This window comes from Phyllosticta citribraziliensis, assembly GCF_038025025.1.
Source record: "Phyllosticta citribraziliensis strain CPC 17464 chromosome Unknown J3D65scaffold_8, whole genome shotgun sequence".
In the NCBI taxonomy this organism is placed as follows: Eukaryota; Fungi; Ascomycota; class Dothideomycetes; order Botryosphaeriales; family Phyllostictaceae; genus Phyllosticta; species Phyllosticta citribraziliensis.
This window is the reverse complement of record NW_027117345.1, coordinates 1,055,055-1,067,348: the sequence shown is the minus strand read 5'-3', so window position 1 is coordinate 1,067,348 and position 12,294 is coordinate 1,055,055. Positions and strand designations below refer to the sequence as shown.

At 56.7% G+C, this 12,294-nt stretch overlaps 2 protein-coding genes across 2 annotated transcripts; both read right to left on the bottom strand.

Moving 5' to 3' along the window:
- Positions 1 to 595: 595 nt before the first annotated feature.
- J3D65DRAFT_669170 (uncharacterized protein) lies at positions 596 to 2,325 on the bottom strand (the record flags this gene model as incomplete). The annotated part of the gene is made up of 4 exons (XM_066803170.1): positions 596 to 2,023; positions 2,075 to 2,110; positions 2,163 to 2,224; positions 2,280 to 2,325. 4 exons carry the CDS (start codon positions 2,323 to 2,325, stop codon positions 596 to 598), a joined length of 1,572 nt encoding a protein of 523 aa, XP_066653777.1.
- A 754-nt stretch (positions 2,326 to 3,079) lies between these two features.
- Positions 3,080 to 6,237, bottom strand: J3D65DRAFT_629898 (uncharacterized protein). Its single transcript, XM_066800781.1, has 3 exons — positions 5,794 to 6,237; positions 5,529 to 5,739; positions 3,080 to 5,459 (listed from the first exon to the last, which is right to left on the bottom strand). Exons 1-3 carry the CDS (start codon positions 5,832 to 5,834, stop codon positions 3,507 to 3,509), a joined length of 2,205 nt encoding a protein of 734 aa, XP_066653776.1. The 5' UTR covers positions 5,835 to 6,237; the 3' UTR covers positions 3,080 to 3,506.
- Positions 6,238 to 12,294: the final 6,057 nt, after the last annotated feature.

The following is a 12,294-nucleotide window of genomic DNA, read 5'->3' as shown; positions in this document are numbered from 1 at the left end:
ACAACGACCGGTCGGGGACATCTGACATTGATGGACGTGGAAAGGGAGACGGTAAGGGGGACACTTCACACACGATGATGCTGCAGACACTCTCACACACACATCCATACTTTCTCCACACATCCATACTTTCTCCATCCCTCAATCTTCCCTCTACTACTACCACCATCACCACTACATGCCCCCATCATCATCATCATGATCATCATCATCCCCCCCAACTACCGCGTGCTCCAGAATCCCCGCCTCGTGGCATTCGTACACCATACCTTACATGACACAGACGATACACGACGGTACATTCAGACACACACACACACATGGCAAAAAATGGTAGTAAAAAAAGGGTCAAAGAACGACAAAAACGAGGGGAAGAGATAGAGGGAGACCAATGAAAAGACACAAACAGACGTCGTTCATTCGCGCATGCGCGCTCCACTCGCCCGCGCCGCTGCTTTATCGCCATCATCGATCGGCTGAGAGAATAGAAAGGAGGAATGTAGTAAATAAAGATGGTAGTAGGTTCAAGAGGTGGCTTATGCCAGAGTGAATGGGCAAACGAGGGACGGACAGGAGGGAAAAGAGGAATAACCCCCTAGTACCTATACCTGACCTCCCCCGTAGTAGTAGCAGCAGCAGCAGCAGCAGGGCCGTTGCCGTTTGCGCCCCTCCTCGTCTCCTCCACCGGACTGACGTCGCCGCCCATGGGCAACCCGGTGCCTCGGCTATAGCCGTACGCGTACTGCTGCTGCTGCTGGTCATCTGCCGGACTGAACGCCTCGGCGCCGCCGTGCATCGTCGCGTGGTTGCCTGCGCTCTCCTGCCGCGCAAAGTACGCCGACGTCGACGACGGACGGTTTGCGCCGCTGCCGGCGCCGCCGCCGTACTGCGCCGAGTGCGAGTCGGCAAAGGGGTCGTCGTCGCGGTCGACGGTCGGGTCTGGGCCGTATGCCGTCTTGGTCGGGTCCATCAGGGGCGTCGAGCGGCCGCTGCTGGTCGGAATGTGCGGGAGGGCGCCGGGCGCTTGGGTCTGAGTCTGCGGCTGGCGGTAATCACCGCTATCCGCGGTGTAGCGGTTGGCGAGCGAGGCTTGGAGATGCGGCGGCGGCGGTGCTCCGCTGTTCATGGAGGCAAAGGGCGACGACGAGTACGTTGCCGAGGGCGAGACGGAGCCCGACTGCGAATAGACGGAGCCGGTTGCCGTCGTGGGGCCCGTGTGCGTTTGCTGCTCTTGCGAGTCGCGGTGCACGTTGGTCGACGAGTGGGAGCGGCGCGCCGAGAGCAATGCGCGTTGGTGCTTGGTGAGAGCCAGGGAGAGCTGCTCGTTGGTTTCGATCAACGTCAGGAGGGTTTCGTCGTCTCCGGAGGATGATGACGTCGCCGTGTTGATGTAGATTTGCATGCTGCGCTGCGCCTGCTGGCACCGCTCGCCAAACTCTTTGATTAGCTCGTGTGAATCGACCTCGGCGGCCGGGGTGCTCTGAATCAGCTGCAAGAGGAGCTTGGCCGACGTCCGCGCCTCTTCCACGCGCGCCGAGAGCTCGGACGGAGACGGAAGGCTCTGGGGTTGTGGCTGCGGTGATCGTGACGGCTGGGGTGGTGCGAAGCCTCCAGCCATCTGCGGCTGCCACTGGGGGGCGTTGAGGGTGCGAGGCGCCATTCCGGGGGGCATTTGTTCCTTGCGCCACATGGCGAACAGCGGGTTCAGGTTGGTATCAAAGGCCTTGTCCCTCTCGAGCGCGTGAAGCGTCTCCCTCATGATTTGCTGAACACTTGGGTCCTTGGAATTTCTCAGCGTCTCCTTGACGGTGTCGACGAACTTGGAGTCGATGTTGCGCGTAAAGGTAGGGCCGGGATTATCGGCGAGGATGCGAATGAGCATGACTGCATTGTATTGTATGTGCGGCTTCGAGTTGTAGCCCTTGGCCAGGAACTTGCGGATTTGATAGGCACATGCTTGAGCGGCCTGGGGCGAGGATTCGGCGGCGGTGACGATGTCGGGCAAATATTGAATCTCTTCGGCCTGGGGCAGTCAGTCGCTGGTCTGCATAAGTTTGGGGGAAATGGTACTCACAGCATTGTTGGGGCCCCCTGATTCGCAAAACAGCCTCTATATGCAGTTGTTAGTCGGCGGCCGGGTTCGCTCGTGAAGCCCAACATACCACACCCCTCGTCGCGTTGGCCTCTGGTGAATCCTGGTCTGCTATGTCCTCCGCTGATGAGCCTGAGGGTTATTGTTAGCCTCGGCGTTTATGCGTGTATAATGGGCGCGAGTATACCAGGGAAGCGGCTGTTCAGCATGTTTTGAACCCTCTTGAGCACCATGTTGTCTGTCGGCGGTCTACGGCGCGGTCGTGCGAGGAGGGGGCGTGCCAGGTCGAGGCAGGATGCAAGAAGCGGGCAGGCGAAACGCAGGCACTGGATCTGAGGGGGCTCGGAAGCGCGGAGGGTGAGGCGGTGGTGGATTCTTGGGCGGCGTCAGGTCTGGGCTGGCGGAGTTGGGTGCGGTGGCTAGGCAAGGCGGAGGACTGGACGCGCGAAGAATGTGGGCGACTGGCAGGCGGAGGCGCAACGTCGAGGCTGGAAGAGTCGGTGGGAGATGGATGAGGTGGATGAGGTGGATGATGGAGAGGTGGTGACAACGGGAGGACGGCCTGTCTTGCGGCGCCGTCCGACTCTAAATCCTTCATCGCCAGCAATCGTCTTCCCCCACACGCCCAAGGCCAGCTCAGGTTGAAGGCGTCAGCACAGCCCCCTTCCGCCGTTGACGCAACGCAACTCGACTACACTACCTATGTACCCATGAGCCAGCCCGACGCGTACACAGTGGCACTGATGGAGGCTTGGCTACGCGCATCTCCTTTACGCAAATGCCACGAGAAAACGGGCGGAGCTTTTCTGCCAACCCGGACGATGATGAGGCGCACGCGAAAACACACGCAACCTCACCCATCCACAATTCTTGGCGGTGCAGCCTGTGGGCCACACCACTGACCGAGCCGCAGTCCCAATGACTGATGATCATGTCGCTCGCAAACTGCCGACGCTTGATCTTCAGACCCCAAATTCAAGCGAGGTAGCGGGTAAAAATGCTATATTGGTCGCCGCTTGAGCGCTTCTTTCAGCCTCACGGCCGCGCTGCAGCGCTCCGTGCCTCCCGTGGTATCTCAAAATTCATACGTCGTGCTGCCTTGCCTGTCCCGCCATGTCCTGCCGCCCATATTTAGCCTGCGCTGTCGAGCACATTACATCCGCCGCCTTCCTCCAGGTATCCCGATAATGCCTATGCTACAGTGATTGGATACTTTTACATCGCGAGTAACTGTACAGCCAGTTCGAATGCCGACGCCTTGCTGAGCGGATGCGGGAAGAAAATCAAAAGATCTGAAAAGGACAGCGGTATATGCAGGATAGCCCCAGAGGAGCAATGCAAAAAGGTGCAAAGAAAATGGTCAAAGTCGTGAGACGCTCCCAAGCATTTGGAAAACATTGCCGACAGGCCGCGCTTAGAAGCTGAAGTTTTCCAGCTCGCCCAAGGATGTGACCGAGCTCCAATCTCCCAATTGGCCGCCGTCCAGGTTCAATTCCAGCTGCGGCGCGTTTGAAAACGAGTTTTTGCGAACGACGGTGGCTTGCGTCGACACCTTGGTAAGCGTCACTTGGGACGTGCTCTCTTCTTCCGGCAACATGTATCCCAGGAAGCCGCTGTCTTGAGTCGGAGTACTGGGGTTGTTTTCGCGGGCCCCGTCTTCGGTGTGGATGCTGCCTGGGGAAGAGCTGGAATTTCTATACCGTTCGATGATACTCCTGAACCTGCGGAGCGGACCGTTATGGTTGGAAGCCGCGCCTGTCCAGGAACCGTCGTCACTTGGAGGGCTTTCCTTTTGAACGTCCTCTGCCTCTGGGGTTTGTTCTGAGCGTGATTCCCGGTCTTGAAGAGCTTGTGCTGGAAATATCTCGTCCGGACTAGCATTTTCCACCTCTTCTTCGACCAGACAGGAAACCGAACCGCCTTCCTCTGAAGACTGATTCGGACCTTCGGAATTGGTGGTATGCATAGATGGCATCGGAGCCATGTTTGCAGCCATATTATGCAGCGGCCAGTGGTCCGGCTCCCAAATATATGCGGAATCTTGTTCGCTGGGATATCCGTTGAATTGATCTGGGTCATCGTAGGCGTCATCGCTGTACGCATAATCCAACCCGGGGTTGGAATCTTGAGCTTCGTAGTTGCCGACTCCTCCCCACGGATCATACAGGAAGTCGTCGAAGGCGTAGGCCGTGGGATCTTCAAAATCACTTGGGGGCGGGTACATTGTAGGTCGACCATGGCTCGATCTGCGTTCCGGATATAAACCACGACATTGTCTTGCTGCAGTTTCTTCTTGTTGTGGCTGCCAGACCACGCCTGAAAACCCGCGGAATTCCTCCTTCTCTTCTGGCAAGTGCATCCAGTCAAGGGATTGCCTGTTAGAAATTGGTGATTGAGACTTCCTGGATATTGGTCGGGATAGACGGCGCTGGAGCTGAATTTCGGTTTCGTGATTCCCTGCCAAGCCTTGCTCGTCTGAACGATAGTTGTTCGACGCGTGCTCCTGTCCTTCTGTAGCTGGACTCTCTTGCCTTGACAATGTGTCTGCATAATCGTCAAAAAAGTCATCAGACGGCTCGTGCGATTCCATCCAACTAGCCACTTTCTCGTGTCTCGAGACTTTCTCTTCATTTCGACAAGTTTGGGAGCCGGGCGACTGCCAGCAATCCTGGTGCGCCCAACATCCAACAGTCCCACAAGACGTGGAGATGTTGCGACCGTTCTCGACTCTTTGATGAGCCATTGGCAAGTCTTCAGTCGAATGCTCTTGAATTGGCTCAGGCACGCTTGAAGGGGTACTCGCGACTTCTGGGCTGCTCCTCTTTTGCTGCTTTTGGCTGATTCTTCTTGCAATAGTCGTCAACGACCTAGCCCGGCGCAAAAGCTGACTCGTCTTTCCGCGAACGCGTGGGGACTTTGTACTGTTGTCGTCGCTCGATGTCCAAGGACGGCTGTCAGACTGTGCCGAGGGATTCCTTGATGGGGGTCGATCATTCCCGTCAGGTGATTTGCGGATCGAGCCTGCGGATGGCCGCTTGAAATCCTGCGCAGGGAAAAAGTCGAAAGACGCTGGGTCTTCGCATGACGGCGTCACGGGAGAAGGATAGGATGGAGACGGTGGAGGAGGCTGTGCCTTTCGAGCCAGAGCTTCAAACTTGTTTGGCCGAGGGGTCGAATATCGAGCTTGTGGATTCCACGTAAAAGCCGGAGTGTCGGCGGACAGTTCTGGAAATGCAGCCTGGAGGAGGTCGGCGGCTTCTTCGTACGGCACATGGAGAATGTTAAGGTCCTCTCCAGGAAGAAAGGGGCAGCGGGTGGTGGACGGCTGCGCCTCGTCGCAAAACTCGTAGACGCCGTTGACAAGGTACTGAGGATTCGTGGTTAGATGAGGGTTCCCAAGTAGGAAATGGTCGGATCCAACGGATCAGTCACGCACATGATACCAATAGGTGCCCCCCATGCTCAAGCAGCCCTCCCTCTTCTCGGCGGGGGAGTCGGAGTCACCATCGCAGATGATGTCCTTGAAAGTAAAAATGCCGACCCAGTTGGTGGAGCTTCTCCTCGGGTCCTGTTGGAGATGGTAGGAGTGGTTGAAGTTGTCCCACGAGCCGCGAAGCTCGACGGAAAAGGCGTCCGAGGGAACATCGCTGTAGAGGGTGAGAAAGGGTCTCGAGTGAGGTGACAGGGATGCAGTGACGTACACACGGAAGGTCAGGAGCGTTGTTGACGCAACGCTTCTCATTTTTCCAACCGATCAACGGAGGGAAAGCAGGCGAGGACGAAGTAGGTGGCGGTAGGAAGGAGGGACTGCGGACATGGCATCGAATATACTGGACCCCTCAGTTAGGCGGGCACCTGATTTTGAAGTGTGACAAGGACAATGCCAGTTGGCGGGTGACGGCAGAGGGCAGAAGACCGGACGTCGGAACAGTCAGGTCAGCGGAGGATGATGGTCGAGAAGGTGCAGCAAGCTAAGGCAATGGTAGAGGCGGGTAGCTGAGGGGACTTGGGCGGATTGGGCAAGCGCCTGAGGTGAGGACCCGACGGGCACAATTGGTGGCGGGCGCCGGATTGGACTGGGGGGGGAAAGAAATGGGAAATGCAAGCTGGGCTGACGGACTGACTTGGCGAGGTGAGGAAGAGGGAGGGAGGGAGGGAGGTTATTGGCGGGCTGAGGTACGGTAGCGCAGCCGGCGAGAGGGTGAGGGCCATGGTTGAGGTCATGGCGAAAGGCGGGCAGTTCCGCAGTTAGGTTGGTGTGCATTGCCTGGTTACAATCTCCCAGCCCCACCGGACCGCCACGAGCCGTTGGATCTGCTGGTCTGGTCTGGTGGTGGTGGAAGCTGAGGTCCGGTGGGTGGTTCAAATGCTGCAAGGCTAGGACCGGGGTGTCTCTCGCTCTCTTTCTCGCGCTCACAGCTCGCTCGCCTATGTACAGGCCCGTCGCCGATCATGGCTTCATGGTGACTTCAGCTGCTGCAGGTCCGCCGAGTCGAAGCCGAGTGCCTTTGACAAGTAATGTAGTTGGAGACGGACAGGCTCGAGTCTGAAACGGCGCGCCTAGGGCGTTCGCGTTGCCGAGTGACCGAGAGCATCAGGAACAAAACTCAAACCCGTCGTCGCAGCTTGACCACCTCACCTCACACCAACGAGGAATTGATTCATCGTCACCACCACCACGCCCCTTTCTGCTCCCCTCTCCACTGCCTGTCCCCGCCCTGTGCCGCGTCCGGAGCGACAAGCGCGTCAACCAACTTCGCTTATCCCGAGGAATCGACTCTCCCTCCCCTCTCCCCTCCGTGCGCGACGGCCCGCAAGCCACGCCAAGTCCCAAACACCACCACCACCACCACCACCCACCCCATGTACCACCTCCAGATTTGGCCATGTGCTTGACCTCGCGCTCCCCTTGCTCGTCGTACAGTGTCAACTACACGCAAGGACTCCGTCGCCCACGGTTCGCCTTATTGGTTTGCTGCAAAACCTCCATGTCGATCTCTCATCTCCATCTCTCCAACGAGGAAATGAAGCCTGCCACCTCTCTCCCAATCTGCTCGCCCTCCGTCCAAGCGACCCGCCCGGGCCCTCTCGTCTGCTCCCGAGAAGAACAAAAGCAAACTCGACCCTGTAGCCGACACATTCCGCCCTGCTCTCAGAAGCGCTTGTCCCCGCCGTCCCTTTCCCCTGGGCGAATCGCCGCACGCCGCCATGCACGTTTCCAACTTCGTATCCTCTGATGCGCATTCCCACCTTCCACTCGTGCACCATGTGGACCCGGATACACGCTCCCGTCGCCGTCTTCGCCGCTGTCGTTCTAGCATTGAATCACCCCTGTTGGCGGCTGTCGCTTCGCAGCAAAATCCTCCGAGCCTCTTACTACTCAAAACTCACACTTCCAGTTGTCTACACGCCATCTTCACGTGTTCTACGACATCCATTCCTCGGACAAGTCAAGTGCACCGGAAGAGAGCGGCGACGTTCTTTCAAACGGAAGCGCCTCCCCGAGCGTGATACATCCCCACGTGAGATTGCCAAGTCACTAGCTCCGCCGGCCCACAAACCAAACACCTCACTTGCCAACGCGCTACGGATACCGCCTAGGATTGGAAACCAAACGGCCGGTCCTCCTTGGACACTGAAGCTCAAAGTTGCAGCCAATTCTATTTCGTGCGTCTACTATCGCTATTCGGCATTGCTGACGGCAGCGTCAACTGTCATTGGAGCTGTTGCGCGCACTGGCGCCCTGCAGTCTTACTGCGTCAAAAGCGTTCGATGCTGTCGGAACCTTGACATCTCCAAGCGCCGTTTTCGTTGCTTCTTCCAATGCATGCTGGCGCATTCTCGTGTCTTACAGATACGATCATGCGTGGTACCTCCCCATGCCTGTCGAGGCCATGTGGTTCTCAAGATGCATTGCATTGGGCAAAAGTGCCCGTCTGGCAGCCGTCGGCTAGTACGAGTCGTCCATGGTTTCGACTTCGCCAGCATTGCTACCATCTTCCAGCGCCCTCAATTCGCGCTTCACCGTCTTCATGTCATCGATCACTGTGCTGACAATGTTTTTGAGGCTCTCGTTTTCGCGCTGGTGGCTCCTCAACGTGCTAACCTCGTTGACCAGTCTAGCAATGACGTTGCTGTGACTTTCATTCTCCCCTTGAATGCGCTTTAGTCTATTGACTTCATCGAGAAGCGAGCTGACAGTGTTCACGAGGTCCCGATTCTCGTCCCGAAGTCCTTTCAGCGCCGTGATCTCTTCGGCCATGTCGCTGACAACACCCTTGAGGCCCTCATTCTCCTTCTGAAGGCTCTTGATCATGCTGGACATGTCGTCTAGCCTGCTCAGGAGTTCTCTCTTGAGCAATGCGTCCTCCTGGAGTTCGGCGACCTTGTTGAGAATGCCTTTAAGATATTCAACTTCACCTCCAACGCCTTCCCGCCGTGTTGGCATTGGGCTGAATTCGGTGCGAGCAGTGTTGCTGAGGACTGCGTTGGGATTTGACTCCGCAGATTCGCTGGCAACAACTGGGTTGCACCCGTCGTCCTTGATCGCTACCAACGAGCAAGAACGGTTACCGACCCTGCAACCAGCACACCTCGTTCCAAACACCTCGGCCTCCTGTGGATTGTACGTGCGGCATTCCCGACCGTGCTGTAAACAGAAGGAACACGGCCCAGCCGCAATACTGCAGGTCTCATCTTCCATGATTCGGCCGGCATGATGGTAATTGCCGAGCGATTTGACGTCTTTCGTGCCATGGAAAAACCTCCACTGCGTAGCTGAGCAGCTCCACCATTTGTCCGCCTGCTGGGGTCTGATGAAGTCCGTCCCGCCTCGTTGTCGCACTTGGAAATGGACCGCGGATGATCGCGCTGTGCTGCTCGAACAGCGGCTCTGCGGCCGGGTATCCTGCATGCTCTGTCTCTTGGTCAGTTGCTTGTTTGCTGAGCTTGCAACGATGTTTCTTCTTACGTCCCAGCGAGCGAACCCAATCATCCCGTTTCCCACTCTTTTCGGTTGGGACTTGCAACGACTGGCTGAAGCTGGCGCTCAAGGCCTGAGTGTTGCTGAAAATGTCCAGGTGAGTTGAGCAAAGTAGTCCACGGCGCCGAAAACTGAACGGCCATCTTTCTTCTACATCCACCGGGGTAGTTTTCAACTTCTTTGTGTGCAAGCAATTATTGCAGCAAACAATTGCTCGCATATTGCTTCTGTCTGCTTCTTCTCACACTTGCAGTATGTATACTGCCAGCACCGAGGCTGCACAAAGGGAGCAGTCATCCACTGCCGCAGCTTCCCCACACCGACATTCCCCATTTTCAGTGTGTGTCTCTAGCATAATCCAGCAGACCTACAGACGTCTATGACACTCCACTGACTTTCCCCATCCACATAGAAGATTGAGGAAACATGTCGCGCATCACCACTGCCTGTTCTCAGTGCGGGTCATCACCATCATCACCATCATCATCACCATCGTGTCTGCCACAGCCCTTGCATCGACTTCTAGCTCACAGACAAGTGAACCACAAACGCAAAAGCAACGAGGCCGCCAACAGGAGTGACGCGATTCTTTCTGTGATGCCACGCCAGACCCGCACACGACAGTGAAATTAGGGTAGACACTCGCCATCTCTGCTGTCGTCACTGATGCTGGCTGCTTGGGGAGAAATACGGCGGACAGGGCGGGCAATGGTGGGCTCTTATACTTGCACTGCTTCCCGCCTTGGGGGCATGTGCCTCGCGCACAGGCAGACAGACTCGTGGCGCGTGCTCTTGCACGTGCGAGGAGCGTTCGAGCGTTGGCAGCCGGACGCGACTCGTGGCGTGTGGTTGCACATGTGAGTTCGAGCTCGAGCCTTCCATTGCAGCCTGCCGGTGACAGGCGCTGGTATCCACGTGAAAGGGCCAAGGCAGAAGGTGAGTAAATGGTAGGTATAAAACCCGTCTTTCTACGCCGCTCTCTTCTCCACCAGTCATCAATTCTGGCAGTCATCCTCGCAGGTTCTGATGAGGCCTCGATAATCCTTGAGCACTGTCTGTCTGGATCTTGTGCTCGCACCCGATGCGCCCCCGTGCGGAGTTAAAAGAGGATACGGGAGTTGGCGAAGCAGAGAGGCGTGACGGTGAAGTCGCGCAATGAGAAGAGATGGTGTTGCTGAGCATCGTAGCATTCCAATGGTGTGCTTCCCACTTGGCTGTGGGAGCGCGAGCGAAAAGAAGGAAAAGAGAACGCAAAGATGGCGGTGAATCGAAACAGCCAACAAAGCGGCAGACGGAGTAGAAGATCTTGTAGCCCTCCGAATTGGGTTCTGCTCTGCAACCGTCGAAGAGTCGGCAGTGCAAGGGAAGCACGTCTGTATTTGTACTGCTCGCCCGTCGCTCGCTGACTGCTCAAAGAACCCCGAGAAATGACACAAGCCAGACACACACAACTCCCTCTGGCAGTTGCTCGTGATACCGCTGCCACATGCATGAAGAGCGCGCCAGTCACTTTCGCTTGGCCTGAGCGGCCGCGTCGCGATATAAAAGCCCACCCACCGCCTCCAATCGCTCTGCTTTCCATCAATGCATTCCGGGCCAGCTTCGTGGAAGCCTTCGGTCTGGAACGACTCGTTGTTGTTCCTTGGAGACCGTTACTCTACTTCGGTTGGCTCTTTGCCTGCGCGAATTCGAGCAGGCGCCTCCTCTGGTTCTGGAGCAAAAGCTGCGCCAAACGCACGTTGATGCCATTTGTTGACTTACAGCATTGGCCTTTCGTGCTGAGATCATTCATCACTCGTCAATGGCGCCTAACAGCAGACCCACTCGCGGCGGAACTCTGTGAAAAAAGTTGAGAAAGGAAAGACCGCCAAAATAGTCGCCTCTTCATCAAACACTCGAGCCAGTCTGAGAGCGAGGAGCGACTGACAATTCGCTCCCCGTGTCTCGTCGACCTTGGAGTGTCCAAGAACAGAGGCAGAAGACGACAGCTATTTATACTCGTACGGACAAGCCCTGACATGGCCATGTGGGCTCTTGGATCCACATGTCACAGTCCACATGCTCACCACATGCCTTTCTCTACGCCAGGCAGCCAGCTTGGCCCGTCTGCTCGTGATTGACTCGCACGAGATCATCTTCCAGACGTCGAGGACTGCAAAAACCCTCGCTTTCGCCGCCATCGTTCTGCCGTTCATCTGCGGTCGGGCACGGCAAGTTGGCGAGATCCAGCTTGCTAAGACTCGTACTGCTTTGCCTGCGGATCGCACATGAAGGTGCTGCTTTTTCTCGAGCAGTTTTGTTGACAAAGGCGCTGACACAGAGTAAGTGGGATCAGGAGATTGAGGTGTTGGTCCTCGCGATCAACGTGGCATGGTGATGAAGCGTACCGGCAAGACAGCGAACGACGACCACGTCATCCAGCCCCGAAGAATGCGCCGGCAAATCCAGACCGCGAGACATCGCAAACCAACCAAAAGTGGAAAGCGAGGCTCCAGGCAAGCAGGGGACGCCAACCAAGTGGTGTGGATGGCACCGAAGAAAGCGACAGTCTACCTTCCATAGTGGCCATCTCATAAGCTGATGGCTGCAACGCGGTTGTCGATGCCGGTACAGCGCGTGGAAGACGAGCGTTTTATCCCCAGGCGCTCCGCCGACAATGGACTCCGCAGTCTTCACATGCAGCGGTCACGCCTTCCCCTGACGTACCGGTAGTCGCGCTCGCACGTGGATCCTCCTGTAAAAGAAAGCGAAACGTATAAAAGCCGCAGACTCTGTGCCTTTGCTTTTCAACCACGGCGCGCAGTGGACGTGCGATCGAAAACAAACGTAGCGCGTGGTCACTTTGCGTATTTGGGCTGTCTCCCACCGACCCGCGACTTTCGTTTCCGGTTTCTGAATAATGCTCTGCCGCTTGTGGCCAGCCTGAGGTGGTTTCTTGCAGGAGTGGTGATGATTTTCATCGTCGAGTCATGGTGAAGGGTACCCTCGCGAGCAAATAGCACAAGACCCGGACGAACACTGAAGAAAATCAAGCTAGAAGAGCATCTCAGCCACGCCCGAAGTATGGCTACAGATCCAAGGTGCTGCAGCTTTTCTCCTGTCTGCCCAATGGCAAAAATTGGCCTCGCGTCCTGATCAGTGGAAGAATCGGCAAGATCAAGAAGCTTTTCATACCCGGCGCGCGGACAACCAGGCCCGTGGCTTTGGAATTCCACATGAT

Bases quoted from the DNA above. Each gene is read 5' to 3' on its own strand.
- J3D65DRAFT_629898 (XM_066800781.1), bottom strand. From the start codon at position 5,834: ATGAGAAGCGTTGCGTCAACAACGCTCCTGACCTTCCGTGT. The intron at 5,740-5,793 runs GTACGTCACTGC...CACCCTCTACAG, and splicing joins ACGCTCCTGACCTTCCGTGT to CGATGTTCCCTCGGACGCCT. The intron at 5,460-5,528 runs GTGCGTGACTGA...ACGAATCCTCAG, and splicing joins GGGGCACCTATTGGTATCAT to TACCTTGTCAACGGCGTCTA.